This window comes from Anopheles cruzii, chromosome 2 (assembly GCF_943734635.1).
Source record: "Anopheles cruzii chromosome 2, idAnoCruzAS_RS32_06, whole genome shotgun sequence".
NCBI classification, from domain to species: domain Eukaryota; kingdom Metazoa; phylum Arthropoda; class Insecta; order Diptera; family Culicidae; genus Anopheles; species Anopheles cruzii.
The window spans coordinates 58,658,396-58,680,651 of NC_069144.1; the positions used below are offsets into that span (position 1 = coordinate 58,658,396).

General features: G+C 51.7%; 1 protein-coding gene across 3 annotated transcripts; it reads right to left on the bottom strand.

Annotated features, from left to right (window-relative positions):
- Positions 1-1,002: 1,002 nt before the first annotated feature.
- LOC128269402 (rho-related BTB domain-containing protein 1) lies at positions 1,003-22,205 on the bottom strand. Of its 3 annotated transcripts, none has more exons than XM_053006855.1 (15): positions 21,803-22,205; positions 9,501-9,804; positions 7,137-7,240; positions 6,659-7,064; positions 6,400-6,581; positions 6,130-6,279; positions 5,936-6,053; positions 5,707-5,844; positions 4,573-4,596; positions 3,576-3,689; positions 3,332-3,502; positions 3,007-3,249; positions 2,658-2,922; positions 1,873-2,062; positions 1,003-1,807 (listed from the first exon to the last, which is right to left on the bottom strand). In XM_053006855.1, the coding sequence occupies exons 2-14, from the start codon at positions 9,678-9,680 to the stop codon at positions 1,896-1,898; spliced, it is 2,262 nt and encodes a 753-aa protein (XP_052862815.1). In that variant the 5' UTR covers positions 9,681-9,804; positions 21,803-22,205; the 3' UTR covers positions 1,003-1,807; positions 1,873-1,895. The 3 variants fall into 3 exon arrangements, with proteins under 3 accessions (XP_052862815.1, XP_052862814.1, XP_052862817.1); XM_053006854.1 differs by having other exon boundaries at positions 1,873-2,080; XM_053006857.1 differs by lacking the exon at positions 4,573-4,596 and having other exon boundaries at positions 1,873-2,080.
- Between the last annotated feature and the right edge of the window lie 51 nt (positions 22,206-22,256).

Sequence of the window (22,256 nt, forward strand, 5' to 3'; positions counted from 1 at the left end):
CGAAATGGTTTTTGTTTCTTACGTTCCCCACATCGAGTTCCGGTTTTGGCTACATCGAATTTTATAAATGTACATTTATCTGCGCACGGTCGTTCTATCGTTTTGTGTGTGCGTGTTTCGCCGTGCCTGCGCGTGGTCTTCAAGTTCTGGGAAATTTTAGGGACAGCGGCAGTTGATATCAAAAATGGTATGGTCTATAGAATCGTGTTATTAGTCCTAGAGGTCATTTATTCAAGACGCTTAGAAGCTCTGTGTTTCGGCCCCCTTACTTCGAAAGGAATACAAATTGTTCGGCATTGCTGTAGCTCTTTGTTGATCGTTGCACTAAAAAAACTAAGTGATTATCTTATCGGCGTTGTATGTATCTGGTGTGTGCCCGTAGCGACGCTCCTGCCGGCGTTACTCTCATGGTGCTTAAGATGATCTAGTAGGTGCTGCTGCTGAAGTGCTGCTTCTTCTCACTCTCCAATTGTTTCTGTATTTATAAAAATGAGGCAGTTTCCTCGCTTCGGCGTCATCCTCTTCTGAGCTACTACGAATGGACCTACACTCTGGTGCTAGTGAAATTGACTCCCGTCAGCCGTCGAGGGTGCGCGGTTCTATAACTCGATCGAAAACCAGCTTACAATCGTCTACTATCTATCGTAAAGGTACTCCCTTTTCAATACCACGTCAAGTATTCATCGACTAAACTAAAATTCACTAGAGCGCTCCGGTAACTTCCTATGGGTACTACTTCAAGCGGCCGTCTCTACTAGCTTTGCTTTGTTGCCCAGAGGAGAACCTGCTGCTCTGGTTGTGGTGAGGAATTTGTGGCCGCTTTTACACTATTCGCTTTTGAGTACTCTGGCTACTGACCCGAGCTATCGGACGTACGAAACGCTATTTGACGCGGCGAAAAGGACTTGAACGTGAAATACAAGATTGCTGCAAAGTGACGCGACTCGAACCAATAATGCAACAGAACAACCAAATGTAGCCTGCAAGGGACAGAAAAGTAAAACAATAAAACAAAACACAAATCAAATAAAAATCGACCAAAGAAATATAAAGGATAGTAGTATATTACGGTTACATGCAATTTATTTGCAAGTCTTTTCTATCGAATTTGCGATGAGAAGCAACACGCACATCAATTGGTTTAGTTATCTAACCTAACATATTCTCTCGCACCCCTTTATCCGTCTCATCACGCTAAAAAAACCGAAGCCGCGCGCGGGGCTCGAGTCGCTGAATGCTTTGGGCTATACTGGATAAATCAAACTGCATCGGTGTGACAGTGTGAATCTCATTCCACATCCCGCTGGAATGCACTGAATTTGCCTTACTATTGTGACCGTTTCGAACGGAAGTGACGCGAGTTACGGTGGAAGAAAATAATATACTTTCTCACGCTTCTTGCTTCGGAGTTTGGAGTGTGTGTGTGTGTGTGTAGTGTTTCTCAAATGCATCACTGTTGCACACTGGAATGCCGGCAAAACCCGGAACATATTGTTAATGGCCATAATCCTTTTTTTCTTTTGCTTCCGACGACGACGACGACGACCCGTGATGAAAGGAAACTGAGAAATGATCGCTCCGCTCCTCTCTCGATCGGGTTCGCGGCGCCCGCATTGATCGCGAGGGTGGCCGGGCGGTCAGGGACAATGCGTGTGGGCTTAAAGAATAGCGTATAGTCTAATAGCCGCCCGTCAGCGGCTACCGTTGCAGTAAATATTATGTGTAGATCTGGAAGATGATCAGGATGCTGAGGATGGTGCAGATGAAGCAGATAAGCACCGGCAGGATGACGATGAAGCGGAGCGATCTGGAAGGATGCAAGAAAATGTAGTCAAACCATGGGAGTTTGGTACGCACCGCGAACTACTCTACCTCCACGGGCCATCGGCCGGATGTCAAAGATCACCGGCATCGTGTTCCGGGTCGAGCCCGTTGACCGAGTTGGCGTTGGACTGGAAGAGACTCGAGCTCACGGTATCCTGCTGGTCGCCCGCGGTACCTCCTGCCTTGGCCGCCGTCTGGATGGTCGATTTGGCGTTGGCGGCCGACCGTTTTGATTTCCCTAGTAGCCAGAAAAACACTGTTCCCAGTCGTTCGGTCGCAAATTGTCGCACGCGACGATCGATGAATGAGTGGATGCGGTGAAGCGATGGTAGATGATGATGTGAATGGTGCAGCGAAACGAAACGGTTGAAACGGTGGCATGATTACGTGAAAGGAATACACCGGGCGCCGCGGGTTGGCGCACCAATTTGGAAAAGCAACAGAAAAGATGAACGCATAAAAGGGAGTCACAGAACACACATGCGCACACACACATGATCGGTGAGGTGAGCATTAGAACCGATAAGATGAGTGATTAAAATAGGGTGTGAAGTGTAAGGAGGAGTTTATTGAACAAGGAAAAGAAACGAAACAAAAAAAAGAAAATAGTATTAACATAAAAATAATCAAATGAAGCTAATGACTGATTTTGGTAGAACAGAGTTCGAATAATCTTGTCATAATAATGTTGCGCTGGATCATGTACTCGACACAATGAACCTCTTCTTGAAGTCGTGCTCGTGCTATGGTCAACGTTTTGTTTTCGATTGCGTGATGTACGACGTGAAAGGAATGTGAAGCGTGGCCCTCTTCGATCGACGAGCGCAGCTTACCTCCTGAGAAACACAGACACCCCTTGTCGTCTGCGGTGCAGTCTTTTTTGCCACTGTTCAGCTCGCGGCTGAGCTCGTTCATGCAGCGCTGGTAATAGTCGTAGTCCTTCAGATACCAAACCGGCGGCCAACGGTGCTCCCGCAGATAGTCCTGATTGTCCGGGTGCAAACTCTTCAGGCTGCGCGGCGACAGCCGGCAGATGCTGTTATAGTTCACGCACAGATGCGACATGCACCACTCCGCCAGCTGGTGGGCATTGTGGAGCTGAATGGTTGGTTTGGCGAGAAAAAATGGAACGGAATTAAGGATGTGACATGGACGAGCCCACCGGGGGACGAGTGCACAAACCTTCACCGGTTCCAGCAGCCGCAGGCAGTGCTCGACTGCTTCGCTCGTCTCGCTCTGGGACATTCGCAGCAAATCCTCGATCACGCGACACTCGACCAGATTCAGCAGCCGCGGCAAGCACAGCCGGTTGGCCAGCTCGAGCAGGTTCAAACACTTGTCGGCCGAGATGGGCGGTATTTCGTCGGTGTACAGATAGCACAGCAGCTTGTGGAACGTGTACTCCGTCACACCGGGAAGTACAATCTGTGTGGAAAACAAGGGGCCCAAAAAGGCGATTAAAGAAGATCCCCATTGGGGGCCCCGCACTTGAGGCGAATTTTCTTACCAAATTGGCATGCGCTTCACGGAAATCGCCGTTCAGCATCGCTTTCATCACATCACAGCGTGCGACGAGCATGGCGCGGTGGGCCTTCATGTGGCCATCGTCCAGCTCGAACGTGATATCCCCGAAGATACCGTTCTGAACACAATATTTCTCCAAATTTTGTTTCATACACTGAAAAAACGTACATTAAGGAGGAGGAGGTTACGCATTTTTCGCACAGCCAACCGGCCCAATATTTTGTTACCGTTGAGTAATGTTGAATCGTTTCATCGTTCATGAAACTTTGATTCGCCTGCGAGTTGGACAGCAGCACCATCAGCTGAGGAAGCTCCAGAAATTCGGCGGCCTGTCTTATTTCCTACACGCGGCGAACGAAAGGACAACGGGAAGAGGTTATGTTAAAAGCGTATTTTCCGATGGGAAAAAACAGATAGTTAGTCAAAAATCAATCCACAGTCGTTAGTATCGCCTAGGAAACAAGACAATCACAGCAAGCGTAGAGTATAAAACGCTAGAGAGTCAGTGTGTCGTTGGTCAAAGCAATAGAAGAAGAGGAGAGAGTGAAGAGAGAATTGTAAACTTTTACAATACTAAAAAATCAACGTGTTAATCGAAAAGGGTAACAACGAGAAGAGAAGTAGCTTATGCACAACAAACAAAAGGGAGCCACCAGTACAAACATATCGCACCTAGGATACTATTTGACCGAAGTGCGTCAAAGAAATCAATTTTTCAAATTAACATATGCAAACCAACATAATGAAGCTTTACAAAACTTGGCATCTCTTAGGGCAGCCATAAAACACAAGAGCACGGAAAATAAAACAAATAACGCACGCATTACACAACCGCTTCCGCTAACTTCGGCACACAAGCAACAAGGAAGCCTACTTTGTTAGCGTTGGCCCCCTTTGGCAAATGGATGTTCCTTTAGCAGCAACCAAAGTTAGTCGCGCGCAACGTAACGGCATCACAGAAACTAAAGAAACGCATAGAAACAAAACGCAGATCGGTGCATACAGCTGAACCTGAAAAACTATAAAACTATCGCAAAACTCGGTAATCACGCAACGCAACAGTCTGTTGGTAAATGCTGTTGTTTTACCAACAAATCTCAATCCAAACAACAAAACGGTGTCTCTAAAATTGGTTCTCTTTTCGGAACGTGTGTGTGTGTGTGTTCGTGTTCGTAGGTGTGTCTTTAGAAACTCGGTTAACTCGTTCAAATTAGGGGCATTTACCAGTATCAATCCGATCGACGCCGTCTGCAAAGCGGAGCGAAGAGCAGCGTTCGATGTTCGATATTCGAGGGCGGTAGGTAGGTGATAAAATACACAAGAAACAACATAAGTACGAGGCACGCACACGATCGATCGCTCGATCGAGGTATGTGGTGGAGTTCGTAGGGATGCGGAGGCGAGCACCGAAGGATGTGTTATGACAGGGAACGAACGACACAGATCGGAGGGGTTCGGTTCTCTTCCCATCCAATTGAGTATTGCGCCAATTAGCATTAAGAAAAGGTCTAAATTTAAATTCCAAAATCTATTTCAGTGAGGTACGAATTTTAGCACCACTCCGGTCTCGAGCGCAAAAAAGCCTGTTTCACCGTAATCCGCGAGCAACAGAAGCCTGCCACAGTGATATTGAGGCCTTGGGAGGCCGATCGGTTCAATATGCACCGTGACACGCCAGCCGCAAACGTTGGAAAAATGGATGTAAAACCACCACACTATGAACGACAATACTCTAACACAGTAATGAAGGCGAAACGGAACCATGGAACGGGCAAATATTAAGCAAACCAAAGACTGTGATGCGATAAACCGAAATCGGAACCGAAAAGAGGCGAACGTTTCGAAAGTATGTTTACTCGGTAAGAAAAAACGGTAACGGTTAGATGAGGAAAGAATCAAACGAACTGAAGAAGAAGTTTGCGCTCGGAAAGGGGTTCGAAAATGTGCCACCGATTTGTAAGACGTCCTTGTGAGAGGCATGCAAAGCGAGTTCGGAAGAGCGATTCAATTGCACGAGAGAGCTTTATATCAATTTCATGATCGTTGTCGATCGATTTTGTTCGATTTTGCATGGCGTGGCGCGAATTGTGGGACCAAAGAGGTGGAACGGAAATAAAACAGAATGATTGATGATGATGTGCGGGTAAAACTTTCTAATACCTAGTGTGTGTGTTATGCAAATATGCACAAGTGAGTCTTAAGTGGAAAAGAAAATAGATCTTATGAATTACAAAAAACAAAAAAAACAGTGAACGGTAACCATCGATGAGATTTTACCCATTTCTGCGATGCGTGAGATGCGTAAGATGATCACCAAACGGGTGAGGAAAAGACAAACGTTACACCCGGCAGACTTACCTGAATGTCCAGGCAGTCGCGATCGATCGTGCCGGTGTAGATGAACTTCAGGCACTGCTGCATCGCCTGAGGAGTGATAACTTTGCTAATCTGGACAACCGTCTGAGTCTGCGCGAAGCTGTGTCTGCCACTTTCAATCTAACCGGGCGGATGGGCGGAAAATACAAATGGCCGTTACTACTCAGTGCCGGTATGGTTGGTCGCCGCGGCATCCCCCATGGTTGGTTACCTGGAACACTCTAATACTTTGAAACACCGGATGATGCAACTCCCGGTAGAGATCTTTCTTCGGTTCCACCGTTGGCAGTGCCTGATAGCTGGATCGTCGCTTTAGCTGCTCCCACATTCTAAAGGCAGAGACGGCAGAGAGAGCGAAAGAGAAAGTTGTAGAGCCTCCCAAAGGATTCACGCACCGAATCGTACCGATTGGGAGCTTTGTTCTGATCGAGCCGAATCAAACACTCCGTATCCTCGTTAAAATCGGCCGTCGTCGATTCGCCGAACGTCGAGCTGACCATGCTGGACTCGCTGCTGCTTCTCGCACCAATGTCGCTAATGTCCATCATTAGTAACCTATCGCGGGGGGGAGAGAAAAAAGAAGAAGAAAAGAACCGGTTCCACCGCTTAATAGGTTTCGGCGTTCGTTCCGGGCGAGCAGTGGTGGTAAGAGTAGTAATTGGAGCGTTTGCTAACCTATGAAATGCATTCGAACTACTCGCTAACATAAATCTATGTACGGAAAAACGGATAGTACCGACAATTAATACTAGATCTGTATAGCACTGGGAATTGAACATGTTCAGCATGTCCTTCGTATGCACGCCGCTAATGACGGTCACTTCCGGTGGCGGAGGTTTCGGCGGTCGGAACGGGGCCTGCAAACGAGGGGAAGAAGGGGACGATGGTGGTTAATGCTGCGTTCATACACACGATGGCACGGGGCCGAACCTACCTGGAACAGAGGCCTCTGGACGCGCTTCAGGTTGGTCATCCAGAAACGATGTTCGCGCCGGGCGATCAACGACGCGCGGATTGCGTTCTCAAACACCTCGTTGACGCCAAAGTACGTGAAGACGCTCGTTTCGTAGTACGCGACGCCCAGCTCCTTGGCGACGGCGCGGGCCTCGTCCGGCATCACAAGATCGGACTTGCGAGCCGCCCGCACGAACGGACTCCGGTCGCCAAAGTACGACAGATACGTCTCGTCGCGGTACATGTACCGCAGATCGTTCTTGCACCCGACCAGTATGACCGGCGTGTCCGGGCAGAACTTGCGTATTTCCGGGTACCACATCGCCCGGCAGTTGCGCAGCGAAACCGGATTGGCGATCGAGAAGCATAGCAGCACCACATCGGATCTGCGGAGAAGAAGACAAATCAATAACGGTCCGCGAGCGAGTGGTATTTTGGAAGCTCTCCGGGACACTTACCGACCGTACGCGAATCGGCGGTCCTTGTCGTGATCACCAAAGGTGTCCCACAGGCGCAAGGATACATTTACACCGTCGACAATCTCCCACGATCGCTCGAGGACCTGCAAGAAGCGCAAAACACAGACGTTCAAATGACTTATCGTATGAGTCCGGGTGGCAATTCATTTTGATGGGGTTTTTATGGATTCCGTATCAATTGAACTTGCGATCCCAACTGCTACTATGCCCACCGGAACAAGCTGGCGTATTCCGTTCATTAGCGAACAGCTCGCTTCGTTAACTACGCCATATTGTGCCGTCGGCCTGGTCGGCACGGAACGGAATAATAAACGACGAAAGCCGCGTCTCGTCGAGCCGAACGGGGAAAAACAGAGCCACTGAAATGCATGGCGCATGGCGAAGTATGCGGCAGCCCTCTAGCTGACCGGCTGATGCCGTCGAGCGCATCGAAAGTAAATAAACAGCCCTTCTGAATACTAATCGCGCTCCGTTGTTTCTAGTTTGAAGTGTATAGAACGAGCGGCCGATCCGCGATCGGCGTGTCTGTTGCTGTGTTTTTAGGGCCAATGAAGCGTGCGGAGAGGGGGACCGTTTATTGTTCCCTGTTGGCAAGAGAGGCGATACTATTATAAGGTTGTTGTTCGGCTGTACTCTCGAAGGAGATCGGTTTTCTAAACAAGTCGGTGCCGTGAAGATAATTTGTAAGTAATAGAAGGTCCGGTACCAACTAGACACAGACAAAGTAATGTTTAGTGGTAAAACAATTAAACTTTGTTGCGGACAATACTTAATTAAATAAAGGTCCGCTAGTGTGTTTACTAAAAAAGCATTGAAGTATGCGGACGTGCTCGATCGCGAAAATCAACTGTCGTCTGCGGACGTGCCCCATCACCAAAATATGAATCACATGTGCTGTGCACCGTTTCACTCACAATAAAAAAAGATTATTTTAATGATGATGATTAAATTATACATAAAACCATATATTTTGAATAATTGTAATTCCAACTGACCCGTCGAGAGACTGTGTCCAACGAATTGTCGAGAAAAAAACAAAATAATCAACAAGACTTGTTTGCCGAAACGACGCCGAACGGAATCCCTTTTCCCCGTGAAAATTTCCGTAAGCCGTCGCCTCGCGACCGGCGATTTTTCCGATCAATTTATAGCAATCGGAAAACAACAAAGCGCCAACAGAGCTGGTTATTAATCACTCACTCTCCGCTCTCTCACGATGAAACCCTATTCAACCCGTCTCTCATCTCGTACTGCGTTTTCCAGCCAGCCCCATGTGCCCGGAAAGCGGCGATGTAAATCTGCCTTACAATCCTGCTCCTAACACCGGACACTGGTCGTAAACTTTTATGTGGACACACAGCCGGTCCGCAGCTCACCCAGAGGCGTGTGTTAGTGTAAACTCTTTTCTGGTCGATTATTAATGGAGCGGTCCCATTATGCGCGAAAAGCGAGAAACTCGGCGGTAAGATCGGCCCGATTCGGAAGCGCTCGGAGGATGCATCAATCCGCGCCCCATCAGAGTCCGCGGCGTATCTGGTCCGTCGTGGGAATCCATTTTGCCAGCAGCGGAACGTGTGCAAGCGTTTGTTGGCCCCAGCAGCGGGACGCGGCGCAAAATAATCACATCAAAACATTGTAGCTGGGGCCCTTGTGTCTAATGGAACCCCACCTTTTGCCAAGACCCACACCGGAGTGTTCGAAGGAGTTCCCGCACAAAGAAAGTAGTCCAATTCGTAGTCTCCATCGTTGAATGGGATTCATTCCGGATGCTGCTGAATAAGATTAAACCACCCGAGGGGAGTTTGCGGAAGCCCCACAGGAGTGCGGGGTGATGATGAAAAACTTTGCCTTCCAAAACACCGCCACTCCGAAGAAGGGAAGCTCAGAAACGCTCGTCGTTCGTGTCGACAAAGACCCGTCGTTCTCTCTCTCTCTGTCTTGCTCTCTCGCTCTGCGGCCCCCTGGAAAGGGGTGTTCCAAATGGTGCTAAAAATAACCTCTACATAGATCCTTTCGCACCACCCCCTTCGAGACCGGTTGGCCCGGCAGGCCCCCGCGGGTTCGCCTTTACGGAGCCAGACACGGCTCCATCGGGGCCCCGAGTCGTGGCGATAGAAACAACGCCGGGAATGCGCTACAAAGAGTGTGGAAATTGAATGATTCTAGATCGTCTTGGTCTCGGTCCCAGTGTCTCGGTGGCGTTGGAAAACTGAAACTACAACAATTGTGCGACCCACCACCCCGCCGCCATTAAAACTCAAACTTATGGCCTCTCTCCGCCGCCGCCAAGTCAAAGGCATCAACCTTTCGCGGCCGGGCGGCGCGCGTACTTCAGATACTTACATCCTTGTAGATCCGGTACTGGTCAATGGCCCATACGGTTGGCACATGCGTGTTCAGCAGTTGGGACAGCGAGACGTGCTTGTTGCAGGCCCGGGCGCAGATCAGGCGCGTCTTGCCGACGGCCGTGTCGCCGACGAGGACACATTTTACCAACTCCTGGTGGGGCTGTTCGTTGTCCATGCTTCCATACCCGGTTGGGGAACGCCGGTGTGCGCCAAGATCACCGCCGCCGCACGCTGTGTCCGCCGGTTAGCGAAGATGCTCCACCTCGCGCTGTTGCTCAGGCCCGCGCTGTTGTGTAGTTCTGCGGAAACGGAGCAAGACAGTACACTCGCATAAACATAAAATCGCATAACTTGTGGCCAGTTTTCCCATTAAGGTTCCCATGAAATCGACCAAACTTTCCGCTTTTGGGCAGAGACATGTTTTGGGGTTTCCTACGGGGTTCCCCTAACCCCACTTTTTGCTCCATGCAGCAGCAGAGTGTGCTAGAGTGCCACGTGTTTTATGAGCGCTGTCATGCGACGCCATCAAACAGTTCGCCGCCGCCGCCTGCTGCTGTGATGCTTTAAAAGCTCCCTTTTAAGATGACAATGTACCGTTAAGACACTCCAACACACCCCTGGCTTAATGGACGCCGTAAAGCATAATACTTCTTCATAGCGTTTCTCGTACATACATCACCGGGGCTTTTACAGGTCACACACGCGCGCAAACGCCCTTAATCGCTCCACTCTATCGCCGCGCTCCGAGTCCTAATTTATGCAACGTATGCTAAACTGGCCCTGTTCAGCTCGGGCTGGTGCATAATAATAATAGGTGGAAGTGGGGCACTTTCCGTTGAAGGCGTCTCGGGTCCCGGGGACTAGAGGGTCGGGAAAATGCGATGCAAAAGTTTTAGCAATTAGTGCTCCGTGAGACACGCCACACACACGGACGGAGGGCAACGGTTTGGAGTATTTATTTGACCGCGCCGATTGGCATCTGTAACTGCAATATGCATGGCTGCGTTATGCTGCGTGTTGCGGTGCGCTTCAAGCATGCCGATGAGTCACTCGGGTTCTAGAAATGATGAACCTCTCGCGCGCCGGGTGGTCTCGAGTAGGTCGTTACTCTTTTCCGATTAACTACTAGAGCGCGAGGGACTCAATGGTCCACTTAAAGCAGGGGTTATAATGGAGTACCGAACGGCTTCGAAACACTTCACAGCCGAGCCGGGAACAGAAATAACTGACCGCTGCGACCTGACGAGCGGGAAACGCGTCGTCGCGGGTTGAGAACGAAGTTACCATCGCGGTGCGCCTTTTTGTTCGCATCTCCCGCGACCGGGAATCTTGACCGGTTTGCTTGCTGGTTCGACGGTCGGTACCGGCCTCCTTCGGGTCGGCATCTGCGGCACTCCATTCTGGCCACCACTAGACTGAACCGACCCAAACCGGCGAATGAAAACGCCGCCATTTCCCATCTTTGCTCCTTGGACGGTAGATCCGCGATCGACGCGGGTGCTCTCGGCCACAAGAAGAAGCAGGAGCCGTTTGTAATGCTGTGCGCGTTAGGCCCCCGCTCCCGGCCGGTTAGCCGGTTTTCGGTGGATTAACTTAACGGAAACTGGTGCCATCCAGGTAATTCTCGGATGGGCCGAAATAAACAAAATATAAACATAAAAAAGTCCCAGTCCCCATCCTCTAGCGCCCTTATCTAATCGCAGGGCACATCCCAGGGCAGCGGCAACAACAAGGGCGATCACCGACCATCGCGGGAGGCCATTTCGGAGCCCGCGCTCCCGATAGAGTCCGACCGGCGCGCTTCTTTATCCCGATTAGCTTGTTATTATATTGAGCGCCAGCCGGCATGGTTCGTATCAGCTCCATTCATTTAAATGTACGTTATTGCAACTTGTCGATCACCACACCACCGAAGATAGTGGCCATCCGCCTCTGCGGAGTTGTTTTGCCAGGATGAGCACGGTCAATGGCACGATACATGGCTGCTTTGTGCAACGACTAAGTACTGAGTCACCGGCATTGCACGGATGTGATGCTCACTTACGCAAGATGCCGGACGCGACGCCAGTTCGCTTTCGGTCAGCAAATTCGCCACTCGGAACGATGTGAAAGGCAGCAACCAGATCGCCCGAGAGGTCGAGGTCTTAAAGCTCTCAGCGCTTGCAGTAGGGTGGTGTAACGTGACACATCTATTGTTTGCCGCCAGCAGGCGCGATGCAGCTGCAGCTGATGAAGTTGACGACACGCCCCACGGTGCCGCTCCCGCTCGCCCATCTGTTGATCAGTCGGTGTGCACAACCTCGAGCCCCGAGAAGGCCCCTGACACCCCCGGGACGTCAACTACAAATGTCAATAGTGGTCGGGGCCTCACATGCCGGGATCAGGCCGAGGCCGAGGTATACAGACGTGACGACCCTGTCGAGCTAATCCGTTAGAGGAAGGAAAGTTTCCCGAGCAGCCACGATGTGCGAAAAATATGAAAGCAAACAAAATGCACTGACCGGAACACGGTTTGCTGCATCAGAATCCAAGCGGCCGGTCCGACTCCGGGGCGAGTTGCAGTTGCAGCTAGACGGACACGAACAAAGAATAGAACTGTCCACTAAGTGGGTTAATAGAGGGCCTATTGTGAGTCGAATTGGCCACAAGCGAGGCACGGGTGTGATTGATGAAAATGGCTTTCTTGGTAGCTCCACACCAAGAGGAACCGAGCCGGATTACGGTGCGGGCCGGGGCCAACGGTCATTCACTCGGGAAAATCGAGTCGAGATCGAGAGCGCGTACCTCGGGGCTAATTATTTAATCACACGCCATTAAGCCGATGTCGCGGTCTCGGGTAGGATCTCTTCCAACGCTATCTACCACCGTGGTACCCGCCGTTTGGTGTTTGGCGAGTGATAAGCGCCACGCACCAGAACGTAGTTACACAAATTGCGCACAATTCGGGGGAACGGGGTACACGATCGTTGCCGCTTTTCGGGAAACAACGTCCCGACGCTCGAATCCTCACCATAAAACCCCCGTTCTGCGGCGTAGTACTTTGCTGCCGTTCCGTCCACTGTTTGTGTGTAACACGTTCCAACAACGTAGCGATGGTCGTAAATTTGCCGGCTTAGTGTCTGGCGCCGCCACACCCTCAACGCAAACACACACGGGACGTAGGTACGTAGGTGACGCACGTCTAGTAACCTTGGTTAACAACACCGGCAAATCCGTTACTGGACGACCCGGCGTGTCGAATCCACGCTTCCGCCATCGATCGCGATCGCTCTTTGTGTATGCCGCCCGTCGTCGCCGTGATGTCACCAGGCGCGCATAAAGAGATTGGCCGGCACACGGTGGTTGGGGCCGGTTATGTTGGACGGAGGTTGTTTTTCTCGCTCGCTGAACGACACAACATAACTTCAACGGGCGATCGTAACAGGTTTACGCATTTCCACACCCGTCCGTCCGTCCGTCCGGGTTTCGAGTGACATGTAGCAAAAGCGGGACAAAGACTTCGACGAGCGGCGGGAGGCGCGCGTAAACAATCCTCTGCCTGTGAAGTGACCACAATTCCGGAGCTGGATCGTCCAACCGGAGGAGCAGCGGACCGTGGGTAGCTGACCTTCACGCAACGGGAGGCGACCGCCCCCGTGGGATCAATCTGCGCTGCTATGCGGAAGTTTGTGCTGGAGAGATGTGCTCAGCAGCGACGACGAGGGAACCGGTTTTCGGACACGGATTGTCATTGGCAGGTTGGCATTTTGGATACTTCCGCCAAGCGAAACAGGTCTGGGACCAGGAACACCGATCGTGCTCAGCGTCACTTAGAAGGTCCATCGCTGAAGAGAATCCGGGTACATCCTTGGGCTATATTTAGAACCGGGAACTCTATCCCGGAGGGCAGCTTGTTGTCGTTTCAATTTCGGGCCGGAAGACGGAGTCTCCAGTGGGCACCAGTTGTTGTTGTTGTTGACACCACCGACTGCCGACGACAACGACAATGGGAGAGTAGCTTCTTCCTGTCCGGCCGAGCCGAGCGCCGCGCGGACTCGCTTAATCTCCCATAAATCATAACGCTCTGACGCAATCTCCTCTACATGGTGGCCATTTCCCCGCGAGCCTGCCCTCCTAGCTCCGGCGTAGAGATAGAGCGCGTAGAGGCACCGTGTACTTTGTGTACACCACCACAGCAAGTGGCCTCGGCGCGGTCGCAATGGATGCGCCATAGCGCTCGGCTTTCCGCGATCGTAAATAACGGATCGGCTGATGCGGACACGGCGCTGTCACGGACTTCGGTTGGTGGGGTGTAAACTTCGCGTCTTGGCTCCCGGCCCCTTTATTCGGCCATTTAGCAGCGCAAACTGTGACAACGCCGCCACAGTCTGCCGCTGGAAAGCTGATTCGAATTAGAAACGTGCTCTCGGTGCGCGCTGCGTGATCGAGAGTTAACTCACGCGAACACACGGCACAGCGGCCCACAGACGCGGTGATTGAGAGCGTACCACCTTTATGAAGTAGTGTTCCCCTTATAAATTGGCACATCCTTTCGTTTCGAGCGCGGCTCCCCAGAAATTGGGGTCCCAGAAAAGCGGCAAACTTATCGCTGATTCGCGAAGGATCTATGGTTGGTGGAAGTTGAAGTACCGAGCGGATGGCCCAGAGCAGGTTGAAGATGGTACGCACAAGAAGGAGTCATTCCACGACCGATTTAATGATGCACTAATTGCGCACCCTCCTGGTGATTATTTTGGCCATTAATTAGCGCCAACCAATTCTACCGGATTGGTTTTTCGTGAAACAAAATATTCGCAACACGTTCGGCGGTGTGTGCGGTCAACCGAAAACAAAAGTGCTCCTGGGTGCCCTTGCGAGGTGGTCACCATAAAGCCTTCTCTCCATAATGAAATTATGCCACCATGTGACCCCGGACTTCGTCGGGTCGTTGCAGTACTCCAGCTACAGCTACACGATTTCCTTCGCCGAACGATGCACGCCCGTTGACCATGGCCAACGAGGAGCCGCGGACAGCCGCGGAATGGATATTTCGTGAGCATGATTGCAGCATTATTATCGCCCGTCAGCCAGTCAGCCAGCCAGCTATCCGCTCTGTCTGTCATCTTCAACTCGTTCCGTTCCCGTTATTGGTGATTATCAAGATTAATTCTATTTTTAGCCCGTCTACGGTCCGGGGCCCCCCCCATATTGCCGTGGCCATTTCGAGGGCGTGGACACAGCACAAAACAACTCGGCGAATTCCGCTTCGTTTGTTCGCTATGGTTTGGTGAAGAAGCCAGCCTCCCCAATTGGAGGGTGCAAACGATTTCGGACAATCAGCAGCACCGACAGAATGGGATAAATTATGAAACTAATGTGCACACTATTATTATCCGGTGCAATATCCATTAGCAATGCATCGATTTCGCATCAGCCAAACACGGAGCGCGCGGGGCCGACGGGCGGTCTCATTTTAATGCACCATCGCCATCGCCATCGCCCCCCGGAACATGGGGCCCGTTCCGTAATAATTCAATCAAATGCCACTTGAGAGTGTGGCAGCAGCAGCCTCGACCTCGACCACCCGAGGTCGCTCGAATTTAATTCGATTTCATCTAAGCCGCCGCTCGGGAGTGCTCGAAATAATGCAACGCAATGACGCCAGAGGCCCTCGCGCGGCCACGGCCAGCAGCAGCAGCAGCACTACGGCAGCCGCATAATACAACAATCGTTTAATCAATGAAAGCAACGCGGTTCGAACAAAAATAGGGCGTACTGTGTCGGCTGGACAGACCACGAAAAACAAACCAATGGCCGTACCGCGCGCCACACCACGCCACGCCACGTGTGCGCAGCGCGGTTATGGTTTGTTATTTATTTGGCGCGCAGTTTTCGAGAGTTTTCGTCCGGCAATTTGGGCAACATTTGATGCGTAGAGCAAAACCCTGCTGAATGTCACAAGCCGGACTACGGGTGGTGGTGCCACGTGTGTGCAACAGCTCCTCTGGACGATCACCAGCGCCGGTATGTCGTCGGAACGCGAATCGTAAAAAGGTTATACCGTGATTACGGCGCGCAATGGTGTGCGAAATCGGTGAGCCACAACTTTCCCGATAGTAGACAGCCAAATGTCATCGGTTGACATTTCTCGGTTTGTTACAAGTTACGCGCCCCTATCAACTTAGCAACCCATGGCGAGCATGGAAATTGAATGTTCTGGAAGGACGCTCGGAGACCCGAACGGAATGCGTTTATGTCAAACACCAGCAACAATCAACACAAAGAACTGGAGTACCCATCGAAGAACAGACCCCAACAGAATCGCTTCGAGTCCACTCGGTGTCAGGTCTGGGTGTCCTGGCCGCCGAACACCTAGGCCGGCACGGTAAAAAACAAAAATGCTCCTCACAATACGACGGACACGAATGTGCATCAATATTCATTAAATTGCTTTCACGACTCACGGCAACGGCCCCCCTCCTAGCGTGGCCATTGTCTGCCCCTGGCCCGGCGCCCGGTGGTGCCTTTATGACTCTTTCGCACTTAATGGGTTTATTAAACTGCAGACGGCGCGCACAGCGTTCTTATTTTATGCGGCACGGAAAATCTTTGCATACGGTGCGCGGCCGCGGCACATAAAAAGCAGAATTCATACACAACAACCGTTTTCCCCGATAGCGTGCTCTCGCGCGCGCGGACCCGCCAGCCGGTCATCGATTAGCCGACGACGACGACGACGACGGTTTATCAGCCGCTAATACCGAGTGGCGCCTCATGACGCATTAGCGGGGTGTCGTAAAGGATTTCCATCGTGTGTGTGTGTGTTGAATGAAAGGGAAAAATAAACGGCGACGACGACGACGTGTGGATTAGTGTCCGGGGTGCTACAGTTTTCATTTACACAAGCCGCGCGCATTTTACGGCCGCCGCCGGCAACATGGTGCACTTTGTTCACTTTTTATTGGCCTCCCGCCCTCCGCTTTGTGGACGCTGCGGTCGCGTCGGGAAAGCTGACATGTCGCCGTTGACGGGAAAATCCGGCAGCTGGCATGGGTCAGAATGAGAGCGACAAAATATCGATTCCCGGCCGAGGCAATGAAAGCTGGAAAAGCCCGACACAAACCACCTGCAGAAGGTGCATCGCATCGTGGCAACGCATCGAAGTGGGCTCGCGAGGGGATTCTCTAGTCAATCAGGGAGATCAAGTAAGCTGTTTCCAGTAACTAAGCCCTAGCAAACAATGGCAAGCCCGAATCCCGCGCCGAAAGCGGATTACATCTCACGATTGGGAAGTGCCTGAACGGTGTGTAAACAGAATAACATATCGGTTCTGGTCCTTTTTTGTAGCAGATTTATGGCAGGAGCGGAACTCGCTGCGGGTCAAGCCCGCTGTTGCGTTTTCATTCATAGCGACATGCTGGCCCGGGCCCGATGACACAATCGATGTAACCGCGTTGGTGGATCCATCCACGCACGGGTTGTCCGTCCCTCTTCGTGTCTGTGTTGTCTTGTCAACTGTCGTCGTCGCCGTGTCCTACTGACACCGACGGCCTTGGTGATGAGGTTTCCACCGTCCATCGGAGGAAGCCATCGGAGTTCGGCCTATAGACGACCTTCTCTAGCCAGTGCCCGTGGGAGAGAAAATGGATTACTCCACCAAACTCAATTCGCGCGAATTATACAAACACACACGTGTGGCGCATGGCGGTCCTGGGAGCGTGACTGGGAAGGGTGAAATAGACCAGCGCGTCGAAGAAAGTGAAACGAAACCGTACGCCACCATTGGGTGGCTTCGCGTTTAATTTGCTTGGGAAAGGCTCGCGCGAGGACCAAGAAATCCATATCTTCGCCCTGGTCCTCCGGGTGACGCTGGTTGGGAATTTTGCTTCGCCCGTCGATTCGTCCGCGCCGGGGAGCGAGTAGCCCGTGCCACACTGACGGCAGCCGCCGCGTTGCGTGCTGTGGCTGTGTGTGGGTTGTTTTCCACACGAAATGATTTTCATTCCTCGACCCGGCCCAGCCACTTTCCTCGACACGGCACCAGCGCAGTCTGGCAAAGATGGCGTCAGCCGATTCGATGTCGATGGCGAATCTCTCGGTGGTCCTCTGGGCCGCCGCCGCCGGGAGATTCGCCAGGCATTCGACGAGGAAACGAAGCGCGAGGAACATTTATCATCATTCCGCCTTCTTTTCGGGCCGGCGGAACAAGACCAGTCGCGGCAAATTAAGCGCTGTGTTTTTCGTACGCTCAGCGTCTTCGGCACCGTTGGAGGTTGGCCACTTTTTGCGGCTACTTTTGTTTGTACCTCTGGCGGTGGCGGAGGTCAATAGAATTATCCCGATCGACGCGCTGGAGCAGAGGTCCTTTGGTCGCCGGCGGGTCTGTGTAAATTGGTGGTCTATTTTTGGCGCTGTCAGAGTTTTACAGTATTTCTTGGGTTACGGACGGCTGGCTTTTTTTCTACCCAAAAAATATGACCAGGGCAGGACGGCTATTTTTAGGCGCACCGGTGTCGCGTTCCAGCAAAAGCCGGTTTTTAATTTTGGGGCCTTTGGATGCCGCATTTATTGCAGGGGCACAACACGCACCTTTCGAGGGAATTTCGATCCGGGAAAACTGATAAGAGAAAAGGCGCAGCGTCAGGAGAAACGTGTCCTTCCTATTTTAATAAGCGAACCCCCGGCCGGTGTTTGCCGTGTGATGCGGATGAGGTCGGATTCAGACGATTCCTTTCTTATCATTGCAAAATAACTTTCTTGCTACGAAACATAAAGCACAACTCGAATGGCAATGTTTTACCCACAAAAAATCAGTACAGCGTTTTGAGCACGGGATCCTTATTTCCATCGGTTTCCCATGAAAACGGAAAGGCTAGGCCGCTCCCGACCACCCTAAAACCGGGTGCCCGGAATGGAATGGCACATTAATCATAAGGAAAAAGCACATTCACCCCAAAACGGGTGGTGTGCTCGGTGTGAATTGGTGAGAATTATGTAACGCACAGATGGGCACTAGGTGAAGCCAGGACCCCCCGTGGGACCAAAAACTACCATCAGGGCAAATGCCGCTGCACACGCCCCTGTCGCTGATTCATTCATAAGCAACGGAATCGATTGTGGCCACCGAAAAGCGCTACACACACGAGAGGAGATTCGTAAAAATAGACCATCTGCTACATCGATCGCTTAGAAGTTTCGCCCCCCTTTGGCCCAGCGAACTTACTGTTCCGCCGCTACTTGCTTCCTGCGAGTTCTACAGCGTGTAACGGTACTCGGCAAGAACCGAAAAGTTACAAAGTTGTGCTCTGCTTTCACTCTTGCGTCACATGTACGGTTCTGTGTGAGGTCAACGAATCGCAAGGTCCGACACGCACCGTCAATTCTTTTCGCTCGACTTTAAGGTACTAAACCCGGAGCCTAATTTATAAGCATAACCACTATAAATCGCCACCTCTTTCACTGATGGGACCTGGACCGCAGCATATCGCAAATGTCATATTTCATTTGTCCCGCGCACCAACCAAGTCAAGTGGCACGTCGCACACCGGGCGCACACGTGGAAATCCCCATCACCACAGCCCAATCCGTCGTGGTGTGTACGTTCCGTAGAGCTTTTGCGTGTTTAAGAGCCCAGCGAGATTGCATCAACAACGAAACGGGGTGATGTCAGTGCTTTGTGCGCATTGCACAAGCTCAAGCACGACGACGTCACGTACTTCTTTATTTAGGAAAAATATTTGTTTCAAACGGCCGCCGCAGCCACCCGGTAAATTGTGACCTTTACCGGGCTCCCGTGATGCGGAAGAATCAACACCCGTCTCGGGCTCGATATTTGCAAGTGAAGCCCTTTTCTTGTCATCATCAAACAGCGCGCCATCCACTTCATAATTTTCCCGTGAATCTTCACCACAAACAATGGTTACGTGCAAAAATGTAAGGTCCGACCGACCACTTCCGCTATCTGTGGCCACCCTACTCTCGAGTGGTGGTTGGCAACTTCTGTTTCCATGTTTACTTTAGAGGCGTGACGTGACGTCTAAAATTACTAAAAAAGAAGACAATCATTAGTATCATTTACAGTTGGCGCGGGGCACGGTGGCCATGGTGGGGTGATTTATTCTAGTGCATTTTTCGGCCAAGACGACACACCAAGGTACACTTCATCCTTATCATCTTAGCACTCATTTATCAGACTGCTGCCAACAGGCTGATAATGGCGAAATTATCACCCACGGTAGAATTGGATCGACAAATGGAAGGTGTGGTCTTACGGCAAAAGCAAGAATATTTTAGGCAACCCAGAACCCCCAAGAAAGACACTCTGGCCACACTCTGTCGGACTTGCGTTCCGATATGCGAGCGATTGGAGTGCAATTAGAAATGCACGACGGTGCGGCACAATCCTTCCGTTGGCTCCCCTGGCAATCACAGGCACACTGCTCACGTTTTGCCGGCGCGGACTGAACGGGACGTACGGCAATTGCTAATGACCGCTAATGATTTATTTCGAGCCAGGCCAGGCCGGGTGCTAATATAAAATCGGTCGGTTACTAAGCATGGCGGCGCCTACTACGAATCAAATCGCCTCACGACGCGCCAACTATTAGTCACTACTGTGAGCCATTAGAGATGACGGCGACGGCCGCTCTCGTTGGCACCGCCGGCGGGAGCGGATATTCGATTGGCCCTACGCAAGACGAGGACCTGTTCATCTGCATAATGTATCCCCGCGTCTAATGGCTTTCGATTCGTTTCTATTTCTTTTCGCAGCTTATGAGGGAGAGAGAGAGCACGTCGGTGGCAATCTTTGGCATCTTTTGCCACAGCCGGGTGGTGCCGCATCTGGGTCGTCGACACGCGCCAGGATTTATCCTTTCTCCGTGCTGCGTTGCACGTGCCGCAGGTGAGCTTCACGCAACTTCGCCAGACATATCGGCAGCGCCACAGAAGGCCAACACAGCGCATTCCGACCGATTGGAGTGCGTGATGCGTGGTGGACGATGGCCGCGTACTGTGCTTTTATTTTGGTTTTATCACAAATTCCGGGCCAGTTCCGTTTCAGATTGGCCGCGGGGTCTGGCTCGGGTGCTGGTCAACAAACATCAGACTCGGGACTACGATGCGACGGCGACCGGGACGGCAACATACCATTAGCCAATAACGCTGATTATGGTGTGGCCAATTGCGGCCGGCGTTGCTCGCTCGAGCGGTTTGCGCTGCGCTGCCCGTCGCGCATCTTCGCCACGATCGCCGCACCGTCCACCGTCGCAAAAGGTCGACGGACTGGGAAGAACGGGTTAACGCGACGACGACGAGAAGGTAGTATGAACGGCCTCTCTCTCTCTCTAATTACTGTCGTGTGCATCGTGCGCACCGTCGCGTTCCTTGCGTCGGAGCGATAAAGGAACCCCTTTCGGAAACGATGGCTTGTTTCCAACCCGCAGGAAATTGCGAACACATTTGAAATGATTTTATCAACAAACGTCTCGTCGTCTTCTCGTCTCGTCGTGGACTTCTTCACTATCTTGCTCTACCGCCAAACGGGGTACATTTGTCGCCAAAAAAATGCATCCATTAAAAGCATGGACGGAATAATCGTGCATTGTTCCGCTCTTATCGACACGGAAAGTTACTATCGAACTGACACTTGAACCACCCGTGGGCCCATCAGCTGATTCAATCTTTTTTCAACGTGGCCAAACATCAAGAAGGCTTCCCGAAGTTACAAATCAATTTCGTTTTCCATCCCATGCAGCAGCAGGTGCCCGGAGAGCCTTCGAGGCTCGAGTGAGTGAGGTCCTTGCTTGGCAAATTGACTCGTGGTGTCGTCTCTTCTGGCACAAGGCACAGTTTGTTGGTAGTTGTTGCTATGCCGTCGTCGTCTGGGATCCACCAACCACTGGAGTGCCGCATATATGCACCCGGGGGACACACACAGCATCGGATCAATAAAAGTGCTCCTTCGGTCGGTTCGAGGTACGTTCGGTGCGCTTCTAGCCGGTGTGTACTTATCTTCCAATCCGCTTTCGGATCTCTCGGCTCGCTATTGAACACAGGAAAGGCGTAGCTCGAAGCGTTTAAAGAAAACGTAAATAAACAGGAGTATATTCCGGAACAGGAAGCTTCTTCTTCGCACGTGCACACACACACCATACCGAGAGCCTGATCGGTGTAAGCCGGGAACGCGGGCTCTTGCGGTGCGTAGTGTGCGTTGAAAAGGAACCACGAATTTTTAGCAGCAGGCTGAGGATTTTCTCAAAGAAACAAAAGAAAAGGAGGACAAGAATTTCGCCCAACACACACAGATGAGACACTTACACACACACAAACGCGCAACACGCCGCGACCACACACTCTCTCCACACTGGGCACTGCACAGGACAGGACACGGCGGAGGAAACGCAGATAGCATCCGTGCGCTAACAAATGGACTGGCCGTCGTCGTCGTGACGCGCGCCACCACCGAAAACTGCGACGCACAATTTCGTACCGCACGATTCCCCGCGCCACGCGCACGACTGTGTTGGGGATTCGCCCTGAATTTTGCTGGCCCGCACCGCACCCGGGAACGGGCTTCCTTGCTTGCTTTTCTTCAGCTTCGACAGACACAACTTCGCGCGATGCGCTTTCGACTGCAACCGTCGCCTCAGCCGCCGCCGCCACCAAACGAGGATAAAGAAGAATGGTGCACCACGGAGAATGCGTCCGTGGTCTGAGGGGGTCTCTGTGTGCTTTTCTTGGCCCGTTTTCGCACCGTCACTGCATCGTGCCT

Coding starts and splice junctions, on each gene's coding strand:
- LOC128269402 (XM_053006854.1), bottom strand. CDS start 9,680: ATGGACAACGAACAGCCCCACCAGGAGTTGGTAAAATGTGTCCTCGTC. Junction 6,280..6,399: donor AGTTCGAATGCATTTCATAG/GTTAGCAAACGC, acceptor CCCCCGCGATAG/GTTACTAATGATGGACATTA. Junction 3,690..4,572: donor CGTCGATCGGATTGATACTG/GTAAATGCCCCT, acceptor CGCCGCGTGTAG/GAAATAAGACAGGCCGCCGA.